General features: G+C 58.3%; 3 protein-coding genes across 3 annotated transcripts in view; 2 read left to right on the forward strand and 1 right to left on the reverse strand.

Moving 5' to 3' along the window:
* The window catches only part of LOC140901866 (immunoglobulin superfamily member 1), a 263932-nt gene that overhangs the window by 148395 nt on the left and 97068 nt on the right, over positions 1–18469 (forward strand).
* LOC140901868 (uncharacterized) lies at positions 4386–7772 on the forward strand. Its single transcript, XM_073321294.2, has 4 exons — positions 4386–4472; positions 5065–5424; positions 6368–6907; positions 7708–7772. Exons 1-4 carry the CDS (start codon positions 4466–4468, stop codon positions 7770–7772), a joined length of 972 nt encoding a protein of 323 aa, XP_073177395.2. The 5' UTR covers positions 4386–4465.
* Positions 7687–15475, reverse strand: LOC140901869 (alpha-1B-glycoprotein). Its single transcript, XM_073321295.2, has 7 exons — positions 15223–15475; positions 11873–12163; positions 10461–10583; positions 9915–9942; positions 9604–9653; positions 9040–9077; positions 7687–8341 (listed from the first exon to the last, which is right to left on the reverse strand). The coding sequence occupies exons 1-7, from the start codon at positions 15407–15409 to the stop codon at positions 8324–8326; spliced, it is 735 nt and encodes a 244-aa protein (XP_073177396.2). The 5' UTR covers positions 15410–15475; the 3' UTR covers positions 7687–8323.

Genomic DNA, 18469 nt, shown 5'->3' on the forward strand with positions numbered 1-18469 from the left:
CTGTGCTCCGGCGACAAAACCGGACGAAAGTCTGGTATCCCTGGGCTACTTCCTACCACAGTCTGGGGGGCAGGGGTGTTCCACAGTCCAGGGGTCCTTTGTCTCCATGGGGTACACTGCGGACGACAGTCCTGGCACCATGTCTCCAGGACTGGTTTCCCCCAGGGGCAGGGCACTACACAACACAGAGTCATCTCTGCATTCAGCAGCAGGCTGGAGACATCTGCCTCCTTCCCCTGCAGGGCCCTCCCTTTATACTTCCTGCCCCACCCCGGTACTTCCGGGAAGGGGGCGGGGCACATTTGGCTCCACCCACCAGGGGGGAACATAGTGGTCCCTCGCTCTCAAGTCCAGAGGGAGGCTGCTCTGCTCACTACACCCCGATTATTTGAGGAGCCTTCATTTTATCCTCCGTTTCTCAGCGTATTATGTGATGGTACGGCCAATGGATGTGCTATTTGCTATACAATCAACGGATGCTACTTAGACTGGGGTTGCAGGATTAGCGCAGTATAGGATAGATAAGAAGGCGTGAGGAGTGTGTATTAGGTATTAGTAAAGCACGGTTAATAGCAAGGCCTACAGGCTGAGACCTGTACGATTTTAGCTTCGCCAGACTAGGCCAGAGGCTTAAGATGATTGAGTGACCTAGCAATAACCGCTGAGACCAAAGGTTACTGCATAAGATGTGCCAACAGGTGAGGTTATGGGAAAATGGATTGCAATAGACACAAGGTATTGTCCAAAACCAACTGCCGCCTGATTGTAACATCTTTAAATGTCTGTCCTGACCGCAGGGTACCTGCCATGCGTAGCTGCACATGAGACGAAAAGGAACTACAAACAACCTATGAAAAATGGGGCAGACCAATAATCATGGGACGTGGAAGTGCAGCTCAGGGAAAGCGGGCTGACACCTTGTGACGAAGCAGGGGATTTTCTTTCTGTTGTGCATGAGTACTGTGCGTGCCTCAGTTTCCCCTGTGCGCTGCCGTGTGTGTCACGAGGTGGTGGGAGTTAGGGTTTGCCGGTGCAGAGGGCCAGGTGTGATCTCACCTAGCAGCCTGGACCCCAGACAACGGCCTGGGCATGATAGATCTCAGCAACTGGTGACCCAGAGGCCCAGCCTGTGTTGGGAGCCGGCCAGTTCTGGCCAGTGGGAGGACAAAGGACGGAAGAGAGAGGGCCCCGGTGATCTGTTTGTGCGGAAGGAAGACGCAGGGCGGAGGAGGGGCTGTGGGGAAGGTGATATAGGGGGATCAGCGGGAAGGAAGTTGCTTCTGGACTGGGGACAAAGAGGGGTCTGGGCCCACCTGGACTGAGACAGACCCAGCTGGATGGTGCTCAGACTGGCCAGGCCCGAGGCCCCTGAGAACTGCCTAGGCTGGGTTCGGCCGTACAATAAACCCTCCTGTTTTACGCCGGCTGAGAGTCCCTGCAGGCTGGAGATTGGGAGGCGTTGCTCCATCTGTTGGGGGTGGCCCCAGGTAGCCAGAGCAAGGGGACCCCCCAAGGGGGCTCACGAAGGGAGCCAGGCGGGCTGGAGGCTCTGAGAGGTGCAGTTCCAGGAGACGGTGGAACCCAGGGCTTAGCCCCCAAGAGACAGTGGACCCCGAGAAGGGCTGTCAGACGGAGGGGAGTTCCTCCCAGGATCCTACAGAGCCAAGAGAGCTTGCAGGGGCCTGTGAGTCCGTGACACACCTTCATGCATAAATGGTGAGGTGGCAAAATTTGCAGATGATACAAAACAACTCAAGTTAGTTAAGTCGCAGGCAGACTGCCAAGAGCTACAAAGGGATCTCCCAAAAGTGGGTGACTGGGCAACAAACTGGCAGATGAAATTCAGTGTTGATCAATGTAAAGTGATGCACGTTGGAAAGCATCATCCCAGCTCTACATATACAACGATGGGGCCTCAATTAGCTGTTACCAGGCAGGAGAGAGATCTGGGAGTCAGTGCGGAGAGTTCTCTGAAAACTTCCACTCAGTGTGCAGCGACAGTCAAAAAAGCCAGCAGAAGGTTAGGCATCATTAAGAAAGGGAGAGATAATAAGACATAAAATATCATGTTGCCTCTATATAAATCTGTGACGCAGCAGGGAGGGGGAGTGGTGACCTGGGACCCACACTCTGTGATAAAATCCATGGTACGTGCACACCTTGAATACTGCGTGCAGATGTGGTCACCCCATCTCAAGAAAGATAGACTGGAATTGGAAAAGGTTCAGAAAAGGGAAACAAAAATGATGAGGGGTCTGGAACGGCTTCTGTATGAGGAGAGACTAAAACTTTTCAGCTTGGAAAAGAGACAACTCAGGGGGGATATGATGGAGGTCTGTAAAACCATGACTGGTGTGGAGAAAGTAAATCAGGAAGTGTTGCTTACTCGTTTTCATAATACAAGAGCTAGGGGTCACCCAATGAAATGAATAGTCAGGAGGTTGAAAACAAACAAGAGGAAGTATTTCTTCACGCAACGCACACCCAGCCTGTGGAACTCCTTGCCACAGGATGTTGTGAAAGCCAAGATTATAACAGGGTTTGAAAAAGAACTAGTAAGTTCATGGGGGATAGGTCCATCAATGGCTATTATCCAGGATGGGCAGGGATGGTGTCCCGAGCCTCTGTTTGCTGGGAGGATGACAGAGGACGGATCACTTTCTGATTTCCTGTTCTGTTCATTCCCAATGGGGCACCTGTCACTGGCCACTGTCGCAGACAGGATACTGGGCTAGATGGCCCTTTGGTCTGACCCAGTGTGGCCGTTCTTATGTGTTAGGTGTAGTCAGGGCTACAATATCAAAGAGGGAAGACCCAAGGGAAACCCCAGCAGGAACCATTCCGCTAGCGACGCTTGTCTACTGAGAGGCCTATCGGAGCCGAGAACACCGGGGAGGATGTGAAGAAGGCCACGGCTGTAATTGTTGCACAGGGTTTTGTAGGATTTCTCTCTGCAGGACTTTACTTAGCACTGGGGCCGGCACTGACGGCCAGGGGAAAGCCCCCTAGTGACCTCTGCCCCCACTCCCTGCAGCACAGCGCCCCCAAGCAGTGCACTGGGGTATCAGGGCCAGCAGTGACCGCCAGGGGAGAACGCCCCTCTACTGAGCCCCTCCTCCTGCTCCCTGCAGCATAGTACCCCCTAGTGCAGCAGTGGAGTATTGGGGCCTAATGGGTTAGAACAGGGGGGCTGGGATCCAGGACTCCTGGGTTCTGTGCCTGGCTCCGGGAGGGGAGTGGGGTTTAGTGGTTAGAGCAGGGGGGCTGGGAGCCAGGACTCCTGGGTTCTATCCCTGGCTCTGGGAGGGGACTGGGGTCTTGTGACTAGAGCGAGTGGGAGGCTGGGAGCCAGGACTCCTGGGTTCTATTTTGAAGGCTGGGCATTGCTCCCCGCTTTTCCTCTCAGCAGCTAGTTCCCAGCCTCCCAGGGCACCTTTGGACCCGGGCACTTGCCAATCCTGGCTGGGATCAGGGAGGGGCAGCAAGGGTGGGTGTGACCCAGCAATCTGGGCACAAGGAGTGCATGGGTGGGGGTGGCAGGGAGCTGGACAGGGATCTATTGGGGGCAGGGAGGGCGTATGGGGGGGGCGCACCGTGCCTGAACTGGACAGGAAAGAAAAGGCTGGATGAGGAGCAGGGAGGCTCTGGCTGCCCTGGGGCAACACCATGCCCGGCCGCTTGGGCTCCTTTCCTACCTTTGTCTACCCTTGCCCCAGTAAAGACTGTGGTATGGATGGACCAATCTAGGTGCCGAGGGGGTACCTTGGGTTACCCGAGGATGGGGAATAACCTGGAGGGGATGGTCCTGCCCCCTGCTCCCTAAGGGACAATAGACTGTTGAGGTGCGGTGCAGTAGGGACCAGGGCGGGGAGCTCACTGGGGACCCTACATCTAGGCGGGCTAGCAGAGAGGTAGCATGACTTGCCCAAAACACTGGCGGAGAATAGAACCCAGGAGTCCTGGCTCCCAGCCCCATTACCACCACCTCCAAAACCACTGGACCCCTCTCCCCTCCCAGACCTGGGGACGGAGTCCTGACTCCCAGCCCCCTCTGCCCTAACCACTAGCCCCCACTCCCCTCCCAGAGCCGGGGAGAGAGCCCAGGAGTCCTGGCTCCCCGCCTCTACTGCGCAGTTTTGTGACAGCATCCAAAGGGTTAACAAAAAGAAAAGGAGGACTTGTGGCACCTTAGAGACTAACCAATTTATTAGAGCATAAGCTTTCGTGAGCTACAGCTCACGAAAGCTTATGCTCTAATAAATTGGTTAGTCTCTAAGGTGCCACAAGTCCTCCTTTTCTTTTTGCGAATACAGACTAACACGGCTGTTACTCTGAAAAGGGTTAACAGGAGCCCAGCCTCAGCCGGGAGGGGGCGGGGCGAGGAACCTTGGCTACAAAGGTCCCCACGGGCGAGCTCAGCTGCGCCCTGTCCCCTCCCCTCCCGGAGGGCTTCCAGCCGGAGGCTATGGCAGGTAAGACCGGGCGGGAGCCAGGATGCCTGGGTTCTCTCCCCGGCTCTGGGAGGGGAGTGGGGGCCAGTGGTTAGAGTGGGGGGGAGGGGGCTGGGACTCCTGGGTTCTCTCCCTGGCTCTGGGAGGGGAGTTAGGGCTAGTGGTTAGAGCAGGGGGCCTGGGAGCCAGGATGCCTGGGTCCCGTTCCCCTGCTCTGGGAGGGGAGTGGGGCCTAGTGTCTCTGGGGACGGGGGCTGCCCCTGCCCCAAGTTGCCCACTGCTGACGAGAGCCTTAGTCCTGACCCGTGTCAGAGTAGCAGCCGTGTTCGTCTGTATTTGCAAAAAGAAAAGGAGGACTTGTGGCACCTTAGAGACTAAATTGGTTAGTCTCTAAGGTGGCACAAGTCCTCCTTTTCTTTTAGTCCTGACCTGCAGTCCCACCGTGGGCAGGGAATTTCTCTCCCACTCGGAGCAGGGGCCCATCTCCCCTGGTATCCCGGCTGTGCCCAGGCCCAACCCTCTGCTATGAGAGAGTCCCCCGGGTGGCCAGTGAAGGGTAAAGTCCTCCCATCTGGTGCCCTTTGAGCCCCCCAACAGCTGTTTCTCCTTCCAGCTGTTGCCGGGGGGCGGCTGGATCCTGGCTCGCAGCTGACCCTCAATGGGGCTGTGCTGGGGCTGCTGTTGAGCCACCCGGGGGGCATCCCCCTGCGGGATTTGGGGAGGCTCTTCCACCAGCACCATGGCCGGCGCCTGGATCTGCCCCGGCACGGCTACCGCTCGCTGCCCCAGCTGCTGGGTGACCGGAAGGAGCTGGTGGTCCTGGACGAGGAGGGCAAGGAACCGTGGGTCAGGTGCCGGCACGCAGCTTGCGACCTGCTGCCGGAGACCAAGCCCCACAAGAGACGCCGCCATCACCCCCGGATCCACAAGGAGGCGCCACCCGAACGGCAGCACCCAGGGGCTCCTAAAGCAGGTGTGGTCATGGGTTGTGGGCGGGCTGCCCCCTACTGGGGGGAGTGGGAACTGCATGTGGTGGCTGTGTGTCACCTTGCCCTTCCCTTTGTTGGGGTAGCATTACAGGTGCTGTCTACACTACTAGGTGCATCAGTGATTTTCAGGGTAGATCTGTGTCAGGACTCCTGGGTCTTCTCCCTGGCTCAGGGAGGGGAGTGGGGGTCTAGTGATCAGAACAAGGCTCTGGTCCCAGTTCTGCCATCTACCTTGGGCAAATTCTCTCCCTCTTCCCCTCAAAAATGGCAGAATAACTTTTGCCTACAGATTGCAAAGCTTAACCGCAGCTCTGGCTCTGATTCCCTCTGGCTGGAGGGCACAGTCCAGCCCTGAGAATGCCGCTGTCTCTGGGGTGGAGCGTGTAAACTTGCTGTAACAAGGCAAACCGTCTGGTCCTGCCTCTGCTTTGGGGCAGGTGAAATCAATGATGGGGCGCCTGGGGGTACCCTGAATCACCGACGGGCATCATTTAAACAGGCCTGGTACAGAGCTGGCTGCAAAGGGGACGCACGAAACCCCCCTCACTGAGAATCTCTGTCTTGAATGCGGGTGCCAGGTCCCAGAGAGCAACACTGTGCCTGGGGAATCGAGGCTGGTGGGAAATTGAACGCTGCCCCCACCCAAGTTGGGAGTGAACTTGGACCCCTCTCCCACCCCCGCCCCCGATTCTTTGCGCAAGTCTCGAGTGATGAAGCTGAAAGACCCAGGCCTGTGCTATGGGGCCCAAGCGCCCCTAGAGGGAGCCTCGGCTCCGTGCAAAATCTGTCCTGGCTTACAACAGCGCCCATGCGAAGCGGGTGCATTGCAAAGGGGTCCAGCTCAGTGACTGGCACCCCCTAGAGGGGCTCGTGCATCCTAACTGGGATGGCAGCATTTCACTGGGCATCTCTCTCCTCTCCCTCCAGCTCCCAGGCCTTGGAACTCCTGCCACCACCTGGCTGCACCCCCGGACCATCCACCGGCCGGATCTGCCCCCGGCCACCAAGCCAGCACCTGGCTGCCCCGAGGTGTCTCGCTGAGCCACTTCCCCAGCTCCCGCCTTCCTGTGGCCGCCCCCCCGCAGCCGCCCCTGCTAATCTTCACCAACCAGTCACGGGGTCTGGCAGCGTACCAGGGGGCAGCCCTGAATAGCCCCGCGCAGGCCCCCAGCCGGCTGCCCCGCCCCACCCGCCCAGCCAGCCCCCAGCTGGACCCTCTCATGGCCGAGCGGGCTGAGCTGGAGCAGAATGTGGCGTGGGTCCTGCGGGGCCACCCCGGGGGCATCTCCCTCTTCCGCTTCCGCCAGGCCTACGGTGCCGCCTACAGCCACCCCTTCCCCCTGGACAGCACGGCCTCGGCGAAGGAGCAGCTGGCGGCCATGCCGGGGGTTGTCAGGGTGGAGGGCTGGGGGGTGCAGACGATGCTCTTCCCGGTCTGCCCCCAGGAGCTCCCCAGCGAGGAGATTGGTACGTGCTGGGAGTCGGGCGGGGTGGGGGGAGAAGGACCATCCCAGGGATTGAACCTGGGGAGCGAGGGCCTCTGCAGCTTGAGCTATGAGTCCGGGGAGGAGTCCTCGCCTGTGGGTCAGGCTGGGCTTGAGCGGGATGGAGCTGAGCAGGGCCAGGGGGCCTGGGCTGCGAGGAGCGGGGGGCTCAGCAGGGGGGGCTAGGCTGAGAGGAGTGGGGTGGGGGGCTCAGCAGGGGGCGCTGTGTGGCAGGGAGGAGGGCAGGGGGTGCTGTGTAGCAGGGAGTGGGGTGGGAGGGTCAGCAGAGGGTGCAGGGTTGGAAGGGACCTCAGGAGGTCATCTAGTCCAACCCCCTGCTCAAAGCAGGACCGATGCCCAACTAAATCATCCCAGCCAGGGCTTTGTCAAGCCTGACCTTAAACTTCTAGGGAAGGAGATTTTTATCAATCAATATTCATGGTGGAATAGGAGTTTCTATTTTCCTTATTCTGCATCTATCTGTGGGCTTGGGCTTCTCATTTCCCCAAGATAATAAAAAGATTGCCCACCTGAGTGCTAAGATACGGGTTGATGAATCCAGACCTTGTAGTACACACCTAGAGTGCAACATTGCACAGGGCTGTGTCACACGTCCATTCAAAGTTACCTTATTTGCAGCCTAAGTAATTTGAGACCATCTATTTGTATAATTTGAAAATATAGTTTTCCTTCTTTTATTCTAAAATTTTATTTTAAAATTTGTCTTAAGTCAACTTAAAATATCTAAAATAACTGGTTGACTATGCCTTTTTTATTGCTTAGCAAATTCTGGAGTTCTGTACAGCATCACAGACCCTTCTGCAGCTTCGCCCAAAGTCAGGGTTTGAACCCCGGCATCCTGCCCAACGGACGACCTTCCCCAGAGGAGCTGAAACCCAGCGCCAGGCGAGGGGTCCCTGTATAACCAGCACCCCACCCCAGATGGGGCTGCGTCCCTGCGTTGGACGAGGGGTCCCTGTATAACCAGCCCACACACCCCACCCCATCTCGCCCAGGTGTTACACACATTCACAGCAGGGGCGCAGGGGGGCTGGTTTGTGGTTCTGTGTTTATTACAAAGCTGGAGATTAACAGGATGCAAAATAACATAGACAGCTTTGGCACATCCTCTCCCCATCCCGGTGCTAAGCCCACAACACCAGCCCTACATGTGGGTCTGGACGGGGCAGGGGGCCAGCAGCTTGATGGGACGGGGCAGCAGTGGGGGGAGGGCAGCATCTCCCCTAAATCTTCTTAGAAGCAGAGTTCTCTGGGACTGGCGCTGCAGGAGGGTGAGTCTGTCCCCCCCTGGGGCCAGGTGCCCCATGGCTGCAGGGGGCTCTCACTGTGGGGTCCCCGGGGCATGTTGATCGTGGCATACATGCTGGGCTGGGCAGACTCAGGGGCAGCTTTCCCCCTGTGAAAGTAGAATGAATTATATTGAAATTATAATTCATTAAAGAAATGCTACCTGAAGGGTTGGTTTGAAATATAGTTGTCAGGAAGAGAAACATTAAGGAGTGTGAGACAATGGGTCCTCAAACTAATTAATTTAGAGCTCCTACTGAGCTAGGAGATTGGTAAATGTTAGTATGCAAATAAGATATGTATGTATATTTGTCAGTTTCTGCTTCCTTTTGTCCCTTATGTTAAATTGGCTTTGGCTTAGCTGTATGAATAAGTTAGCCCCTCTCTGAGGCTCAAGGTCACACCTGGGTGCATTAGCAAAGCGTTTTGCTAATAAACAGAGTGGTCTGACAAATTATGTGAGTCCTGAATCTGACTTTGACACCCCGCTTGGCCTGCAGCACCTGGACGTCCAGCTCGGCGTAGGTGAGTCCCTGGACACCGGGGTCGGGCTCCTGGGGCAGGGAGGGGAGAGAGTCACTGGGGTGTGTGTGAGCGTGTGTGTGAATCTACCAACACCCCAACACACACACAGAGCACAGGGTACACACACACACATTCTCTCCTACCAGCCTGACCCCCCCACCCCACGCCACTGAGTGTGCCAGGAAAGGTGTATTTGTGGGGGGGGGCTGTGAGGGGGCTGCTGGGGCCCATGTGGGGCAAGGTTGGGGGGTCAGGCCCCATGGGGGAACAGGGGACACTTACCAGGGTCTGTGGCTCTTTTCCCTCGTTGATAGAGGTGTCTGCGGAACAGAGACACTCGCTGAGCTGCACCCCCGGCTGGCCCAGAGCAGGACCCCACACCCAGCTCCAACCCCCCACATCCATCCCGGGGGGTCAGAGCCTGGCAGAGCCACCCCCTCCCCGCCCCACACCATGGGCCAGGGTCATTAGCCCCGAGTTACAGAGAGGAAAACTGAGTCACAAAGATGTCGAGGGGGTTACAGCGGGGGCGGGGGGGTGGGTAGTCAGAAGGCCTGGGTTCTCGCCCTGGCTCAGGAGGAGAGTGGGGTCTAGACTAGTGGTTAGAGCAGGGGGCTGGGAGCCAGGAGTGGATGGGGAACTAGAGCGGGAAGGGAGGGTCGCCCCAGGGAGCTCCTGGGAGTCCAACACTCTCACTGACACCAGCTACCTCTGGGACTCCCTCCTTAGTCCTGCCCAGCAGCAGCTGTAAATCGGACCCTGCCCCATATGGGTGGAGCCCCCACAAGCCCCGTCCCTCCCTGGGGTCCTGCCCCACCCTGGTACCCCCTTGGGTGTGTTACTCACAGACAGGGTCTTGCTGAGCCGATGCCTTTAATGCCCCCATAGGGCTGGTGCTAAAAGAGAAAATCCCCTTGTAAATGTCATATCCTCCCACCGCAGAGAGATTCCCCAACACACCCAGAGAGCCCCCCATCCTGCCTCACACTGAACCCAGTTCCCTAGAACCCAGGACTCCTGGTCACCCCGCAACACACACACCCACACCTCCCTGCTGTAACCACTAGACCCCCACTTCCCTCCCAGATGAAGGAGAGAACCCAGGAGCCCTGTGACCCCGGCAGGTCGATTGGGAGGGGGAGGAGCCGGGTTCCTACCTGCTGGGTCTCGGTGCAGCTCCTTTTCCTGCAGAGGGACACAAACCAGAATCCCCCATGAGCAGATCGGGATCCCCCGGTCCCAACACGGGGCAGCAGGGGTGGGGGGCAGAACAACACTGTAGCATGCGCCGGGGCGGGGCAGATTAACTTTGGGGGGCTTTTCCTGTCCCTATTCCTCCCTCCTTAGTGACTCGCTATAACAAACCTGATCCATAGGTCAGCTCCCCTGGCACCCCATGTACCAGAGAGGCACAGTGTCGGTGGCTCTTAAAGGGACCCCTCGCCCGGCACTGAGATGCGGCCACCTCTGGGGTGGGGCAAGAGGACTGGTTATATGGGGACCCCTCAGCCTGTGCTGAGATGTGACCCCTCTGGGGTGGAACCGATGTGTGTGTACAGGGATAACGCATGCAGCAGAACCCCCTGCTGAGCCCCCACCCCACTCCGTGGCTTTCCTGGCACCGTCCCCCATCCAAGCCGTAACGCCATCCTGCCCTGCTTAGCGGCAGGTTTAACCCTTTCCTCTCTGGGTGGGGCACTTACTGGCTCGGGTTTTCCTGAAGCAGAGGAAGGCCACTAGGAAGAGGAGGAGGCCGGCGGCTGCCGCGCTCGCCCCGGCGATGATGTGGCTGGTCAGACACGGAGGTGCCAGAGGTCCCGATTCGCCTGGGAAACAGCATCAGGCCGTGAGTGCTGGGAGGGGCTGGTCTGTTCCCCCCCGGCCTCTCCCACCCCAGGCAGCACCCAAGGGGCTGGGACACTGCAGGGCACAACCAGGAAAAAATTCTATGGGGAGGATGTTGGGGGGGGGGGGCGGGGGCCAGGGTATCAAGTGGGGTCAGATCAAGCAAGATTTGGGGGATTTGTAGTGCTACGGGGCACTGGGTTGCAGTGGGCGGGGGGCTCAGTAGGGGGCGTTCACCCCATTGCCCCAGCACGGCACTGGGGGAGCTGTCTGATCCAGCCTGGCTGTCATTTCTAAGGCATTTCACCTCATGGCCACACTGACTCAGGCCAACGGGCCCATCTAGCCTGGTATCCCGCCTCACAGGGACGTCCAGGGCACCACCCCCATGGCCACTGATGGGCCCAGCTGCCCCCAGAGGGGGCCTCCGGCTGCCCTGATAGTGGGGCGGGTTCGTGTCTGAGCAGGAGGCTTCGCTCCCCTCCCAAATCCATCGGCGGGGGGGGGGGGGGGAGGGGAGTCACTGCTCCTGAGAACAGCCTCCATCCCTCCCCCTGGGCAACCGCTGGAGGAAGCTGCCCCATAATCTGTGACTCAAGAGATTCTCCCCTGGTCCCACACTGGACTCTGACTCCCTGCTGCACCCCTGGGCCGGGGTCAGGGGACAGAGTTCTCGTGGCCGCAGTTGGGGGGGCAGAAAGTAGCAAATGGGTTGCGGGGCTGCAGTGGGGGATGGAATGGGGTGGGACCAGGGAGGGGGCAGAAAGGGGTGGGGCTGTGGGCAGGGCCGCAGGCCAAGGAGGCAGGACAGGAGAGGGAGGGCAGGTGAAAAGGTGGGGAGAGACTCCCCCTTGCTCTGGCCCAAGGCCCCAGGAAACCTTAATCCAACTCTGCCCGTGACTTAGCATCACTCGTTACTGTCAGTCCCGGGGAGGGGGGTTTGTGGCTGGGGACGGAGCTGGCTGGGCAGCCCCTGGGCCCCGATTCCTCTGTGCAACCCCAGTGCGGGGGCAGCTGGGGGAGCATCCCCTGGGAAAGGCCCCTGCTCTGCAGCTCCCCCTGGGGGCAGGGATCCCCCTCCCTCAGCTCTGAACCTCCAGCAGCTGCTGCTGCTCCCCCCTGCTTGGGGAACCCCCCAGTGACACTGTCCCCGCTCCCTGTCCACGGGAGTCCCAGAGCCAGGCTCTGCCCAAAGCTCTGAGCATCCCATCTGGGTGCCGACCTTCTGAGAGTCCGGCTTGGAGCGGGGACGTGGAGCCGGGCCCCTCACCTGCTGCCACCAGCTGCACGGGGTGGCTGGGCTGCGAGGAGACGAAGGGCTCTGACCGGGGCCGGTAGCTGCAGCCGTAGCTCCCTCCGTGCTGCCGGCCCACGGTGGGGATGCGGAACTTGGCCCCGTCCCCAGCAGGGTCCATGTGTCGCGGCGGGTTCAGGTCTCCAGCCTTGTGCAGGAAGAACCTCACGTCCCGGCGCTGCCCCTGACACCGGATGGTGATGTCTGCCCCTGGGGCGGTGACCCCAGTGGGGCTCAGAGAGATGGAGGGTCTGGGTAAGCTGGGATCTGCGCATAGGAGAAAGGCTGTGAGAGCCAGACCCAGGCACTCACCCAGCCCCGGCCTCCAGCTGCGGAAGAGAAGAGTGAGGGGGGATTTGATAGCAGCCTTCAACTACCTGAAGGGGGGCTCCAAAGAGGATGGAGCTGGGCTGTTCTCAGTGGGGGCAGATGACAGAACAAGGAGCGATGGTCTCAGGTTGCAGTGGGGGAGGTCTCCTTTGGATATTAGGAAACACTATTGTGACGGTGCCCCCATAAGGCTTTATGAAAATATACTTGTCAATGTATATATGACATGACTAGAATGTGTTTTATGCTACATATGCCACGTAACATATCTCTGTCAAGGTTATCACCTACTGAATCTATTCATCCTATTTGTATGCATGTGTCCTTATCGTATTCAAAGTTATGAGTATTAGCTGTGTACTTGTTCGATTCTGAGTAGGTTTTAGTGAAGCAGTTGGTCAGCTTCCTGAGAAAGGACTGGTTTCAGAGTAACAGCCGTGTTAGTCTGTCTTTGCAAAAAGAAAAGGAGTACTTGTGGCACCTTAGAGACTAACGAATTTATTTGAGCACGATTTATTATTATCACTTTGGATAAGCTATTACCAGCAGGAGATTGAGTTTCTGTGTGTATGGGGTTGGGGGTGAGAACCTGGATTTGTGCTGGAAATGGCCCACCTTGATTATCATGCACATTGTAGGGAGAGTGGTCACTTTTGATAAGCTATTACCAGCAGGAGAGTGAGTTTTTGTGTGGGGGGGCAGAGGGTGAGAGAACCTGGATTTGTGCTGGAAATGGCCCAACTTGATGATCACTTTAGATAAGCTATTACCAGCAGGACAGTGGGGTGGGAGGGGGTATTGTTTCATGGTCTCTGTGTGTATATAATGTCTACTGCAGTTTCCACGGTATGCATCCAATGAAGTGAGCTGTAGCTCACGAAAGCTCATGCTCAAATAAATTGGTTAGTCTCTAAGCTGCCACAAGTACTCCTTTTCTTTTTGAGAAAGGACTGTTCTCAGTAAGTGCCCAATCAAGAAGCCCTTAAGCCAACAATGAACTTGGAGATGCCAGTCCACATCTGGGCTTTCCCAGGAATGTGGTGTGGCTGGTAAGGAACTCAGTCCTGCGTGGACATGTGACTTGCCCAGGTGACTCCAAAACTCCATTTTGTAGCTGGACTTTGCATAGGAGAGAGGAGGGGGTCTCCACCCGCAAGAGAAAGTCTATTTAAACCTCTGGAAGACCCCTCCATTTTGTCTTCAGCTGGCTAAAGAGAGAGCCTCTCCACCCCCAAAGACACCTGAAAGAAACTGGAACAAAGGACAGTAACTACAGGGGATGTGAGTGATAGCTGGACCCAGACTAGACGGAGATTTGTCTGTAAAAGGAAGCTTACTGGAACTGGTGAGGTTTTTATCTCTATTCAGTTTGATTAGACATAGACATGCGTGTTTTATTTTATTTTGCTTGGTATTTCACTTTGTTCTGTCTGTTATTACTTGGAACCACTTAAATCCTACTTTCTGTTGTTAATAAAATCATTTTTTACTTATTAATTAACCCAGAGTATGTATTAATACCTGGGGGGCAGAGGGGCAAACAGCTGTGCATATCTCTCGATCAGTGTTATAGAGGGCAAACAATTTATGAGTTTACCCTGTATAAGCTTTATACAGAGTAAAACAAACTTATTTGGGGTTTAGACCCGACTGGGAGTTGGGCATCTGAGTGTTAAAGACAGGAACACTTCTGTAAGCTGCTCTCAGTTAAGCTTGTAGCTTGTGGGATGTGGTTCAGACCTGGGTCTGTTTCTGGCCGGCAAGCGCGTCTGGCGCAGCCAGGCAGGATTCTGGAGTGCCAAGCTGGCAAGGAGGGCAGGGGCAGAAGTAGTCTTGGCACATCAGTTGGGAGCCCCAAGGGGGTTTCTGTGATCCAACCCGTAACAACTATTTCATGAGCAGGGTGGTGAGGCACTGGAATGGGCTCCCTAGGGAGGTGGTGGAATCTCCATCCTTAGAGGTTTTTAAGGCCTGGCTTGACAACGCCCTGGCTGGGATGATTTAGTTGGCGTTGGTCCTGCTTTGAGCAGGGGGTTGGACAAGATGACCTCCTGAGGTCTCTTCCAACCCTAATCTTCGATGATTCCCCATCTGGCCCTGGCATGGGCAGATCCAGGGTCCCCCTGGCAGAGATTCTCTCCCAGATTCCAGAGTCCCCCTGACCCTGTGACCTGGGCTCCCAGTCCCACACACATGGAGCCGCGGCTGCCTAGTTCTTGGGGTCCTCATACGCCGTGTGTGGCCCCTGCCTCATTCACTGCATCCGCCCCCCCCCTCCCCCGAGCACAGGGCGACTCAGAGGCTGCTCGCTGGAGCCTGGCACTATAGGGCCTGAGCCCCACACAGGAAGGAAGTCAGCCCCCCGGGAGGCATCAAGGCGTCTTTATCCCCATTCTACAGGGGGAAACTGAGTCAGTCAGATTCACTTTCCTTCGTGAGCTCCCAGGGGCAGGGACAGTCTCTTCACTCTGTGTTTATGCAGCGCCCGGCACAACGGGGTCCTGACCATGGCGGGGGCCCTACATGCTCCCCCAACACAAGGGATCCAGCGCTACTGAGGCCAGTGTTTGCAGAGGTCTCCACTAACTGTGGGCATCTCCGTTTGTGGGCGGTCGGTCTGAGATCCCCCAAGATTGAGGCCCCCCGACAAAGAAGGAGACTTCTGAAAACCACGATGTGCTCCCATCACACAGTCTGTGGCCGCACCAGGAGAACAGTGGGGAGAGGATCACGGATTAAATAGCGACTCACGGTTCCTACACACAAGGGGCAGCGTTAAAGTCACCTCCCTGCCCCGAGTCCCCAGGGGCTGCTGCTTCCCCCCTGCCTGGGGAACCCCCCAGTGACTCCATCTCCGCTCCCCGGCTGGGCGTCCCCACTGCGGGGTCAAGGCTCAGGCCAGAGCCTGGCTCTGAGCATCCCACTAGCACCGAGCCCCCATGAGGGTCAGACTGGGGTTGGGGCTGGGAACGGGGACGCCGAGCCGGGCCCCTCACCTGTCACCGCCAGATCCACGGGGTCGCTGGGGGACGACATGGCGAACGGCTCCAATCTGTTCTGATAGGAGCAGCTGTAGCTCCCCCGGTCCTCCCGGCTCACGTTGCTGATGGGAAACACAGCCTCCAACCCCTTCGAAGCCACAGTTTGCAAACGGCGTCCCTCTTTATTCAGCACGAACCGCATGCCCCGGTGCTGCCCCCGACACCAGATGGCCACAGCTCCCCCCAGGGAGACCCCCCAGCTGGGGCTCAGGGAGATGTTGGGTTTGGGGTAGCTGGGCTCTGCAGGGGGAAGCAGACAGGCCGTGAGACGCAGGCCCCGTCACCCAGTCCTTGGGCCTGTCCTCACCACACGGCCTCCGTGGGGGGTCAGACCCGGCAGCCCTGGGGACGGGCTCCTGGATGCCTTTCCACGGGGCCCAGAGTATCCTCTGAGCCCTGGGCTAACAGCCTGAGACATGGAGCAACCCCAGCCCCTGGGGGCCCAAAGCTCTGCTCCCTAGCAGGAGACAGGCCAGTCCAGTCTCGAGGGGTCCATTCACGCCCTGGCTTCTGTGCTGGGAGGGGGCTGGGAGCCAGGACTCCTGGGTTCTGTCCCTGGCTCTGGGAGGGGCTTGGGGTCCAAGCAGGACAGCAGGAGGATGTGGGCCAGGACTCCTGGGTTCTGTGCACATGTAACGGGGCTGTTGTCCCCTTACTGACATTCACTCGGGGTGTTTTGGTTGCTAGCTCCCAGCACCAAGGGGAAGAGTCGATGGGAATCCAGGACCCTGAGACCGACAGTCCCCAGGAACAATGGGGAGAGGCCAACGCTCCAGGTGAGCCTGATTGCCAGGGCCAGTGGGCTAGTCAGGAATCCAGGGGGTCCCATCCTCTGGGTGAGCTGGAATCGCCTGGGGCAGACAGAGTGGGGCCGAGCTAAGGAGAAAGCAGGGGCCCGAGCTGAGCTGGGAGCACCCAGAGCCGGGCCAGCCAGAGGGGCCAGAACAGCAGCCCGGGGAGGAGGTCCGTGCTGGGAGCAGAGTCAACGCAGCAGCCCACAGAGCAGCTCTGTCCCCGGAGCTGCAGCCACCGGAGCCCAGAGACGCTGGCTGTGACGTCCCCGGGCCACAGAGCGGGGTGACGGGTTTTCCTTTCACCTTCCCCATTTTTTTCCTTATTTTTAAAAATTGATTGTTGTGTAATAAATTGTCTGTAATGATCAGGGGGTCAGGGAAGCGTCCAGCGCAGAGAGAGCACCCGGGAGAGGGGACACCCTCGCCCCTTCCTGAAGTGACCACAACAAGGTTGGGGGTCGTGCCCCCCGGGAATCTGGGGCCCAGCCTTGCCGGGGTTACGAGGACTCTGCCACACTGCGGGGAGGAAGGGGAGCCCTCGAGGTCAGGCAGGCCGCTGGGTAAAGGGAGTGGGAGCGAGGACTCAGATCCTTTCGCCAGCCTATCCCACCGGGGTGGGTATAAGCCAGGAAAGTTCCCCACCATAGTGGGACCGTTCCCCCGCTTACACACAGCACCACCCCTGACTTGTAGGGGACTGTGCAAATCTCTCCTATCCACTGAGGTTTATAACCTTCAGCTCCGCCCGTCACCCCCTAACTGATGTGTTACCTGGGAAAGGCCCCCCTGCTCTGCAGCTCCCGCTGGGGGCAGGGATCCCCCCTCCCTCAGCCCTGAATGTCCAGTGGCTGCTTCTTCCCCTGGCTGATAAACCCCCCTGTGACTCTGTCCCCTCTGCTGGGCTCAGGGCAGAGCCTGGCTCTGAGCGTCCCATCAGTGCAGAGACCCACCTTTCCCCAGGCCTTGGGATCGTGGGGTGGGCGGCTGTGAGTGCAGGGGAGGAAGGTGTTGGGGCGGGGGCTGATCTGGGGGGGTTCTCCCCAGGGCTGCACTGACCGTGAACGTTTCAGTTACCCCGAGGGGATCTGGTAGGGCAGGACACTGAACCAGTGGATGGTTCCCATCTGCTTTGTCAGACCCCGGGAGCCAAGGTCGGCTCCTCGTTACTCCCTGGTGGAGCGGGGCAGAGAAGAACTGGGACGGGTCTGAGCGCCCAGGGGGAGTTTGTGTTGAGTTTTGGGTAAGGTTCAGGACTCAGATCCCCTCCCCCATCCTTGATGTTACTGTCCTCCCCCCAGACTGATACTCACCTCCCCACGCCGCACTGTGACCGGCCAGCCAGCAGCCTGGAGAGGAGACAGTTCGTTAGTGACCAGATCCCAGAGCAACTGGATCCCACACCCTGGTCTCATTTCCACCCCACCCCACCCCGCCATCGGCACACGCCCTGGTCTCAGATCCACCCCCCACATGGACACACGCCCTAGCTGTCTCCGATACTCACCGAGGAAGAGGACGGTGAGAGCAGACGCCATGTTGGGGGCAGTGGGGGGCCCCTCAGTGCTGCCACCAACACCCCAGTGCTGAGCTCCACTGAGCCTGAGGCCCGAGTGTGAGGGGAATTTGGAACTGCGCCAGGGGCTGCAGCCCCAGGAAGCCCGTGATGCGCTCGGCCCCTTTCTTCCCATCAGGTGGTTTCTCTGCAATCTCCAGCCCAAATCTACCACGGTCAGAGCAAAGCCAGCTCCCCGCAACACCTAGGAAACCACATCCCCTCCTGCAGCTGCCTGGTCCCACGCCACCCCTCATCACAACCCAGCCCCACATGGGAGTTGCCCAGTCCGGGGACCAGCTGGGAACAGGGGAATCTCAGGTGGTGTCAAGAGGTGTCCAGGCTGCCCTGAGCTTTTCCAACAGGCCCATCTAGCCTCCTTGGAGCAGCAGCTCAGAGCAGAGGAGGGCTTCTACCCCCCCACGCACAGTGCCCCCCACAAAGAAACCTTCTCCCAAGGAGCGGGACAGAGATTCCTTCCTGACCCAGCTGGGCCCAGCCCCAGCCCTGGAGCATGAGGGTGGAGGGACCTGGCCAACCTCCTTCTCAGGTACCATCGCTGCACACGCCGTTCTTAGCTGAGTGATGTGGCACAGAGACATGACGGGGGGTTTGAGGGGGGTGGGGGTTGTGGTTTCTGGTCCCCGTGAGCAGGGGAGGGAGGGGTAAATGTAGATCCTGAGTTGATAAAGGAGCAGTGGATAAATCCGGGAAAGGGGAAGTCTGCCCAGAGCCGGCGCTCACTTCCTGTTTCTGCTACTGCCAGTGAAATTCTGTGTAAACCTGATGCCCGGCACCTAGCCTGTTCTATACCCTGGCTCTGGGAGGGGAATGGGGTCTTGTGATTGGGGGGTGG

The sequence above is a fragment of the Lepidochelys kempii genome, chromosome 23 (assembly GCF_965140285.1).
Source record: "Lepidochelys kempii isolate rLepKem1 chromosome 23, rLepKem1.hap1, whole genome shotgun sequence".
Classification (NCBI taxonomy): Eukaryota; Metazoa; Chordata; order Testudines; family Cheloniidae; genus Lepidochelys; species Lepidochelys kempii.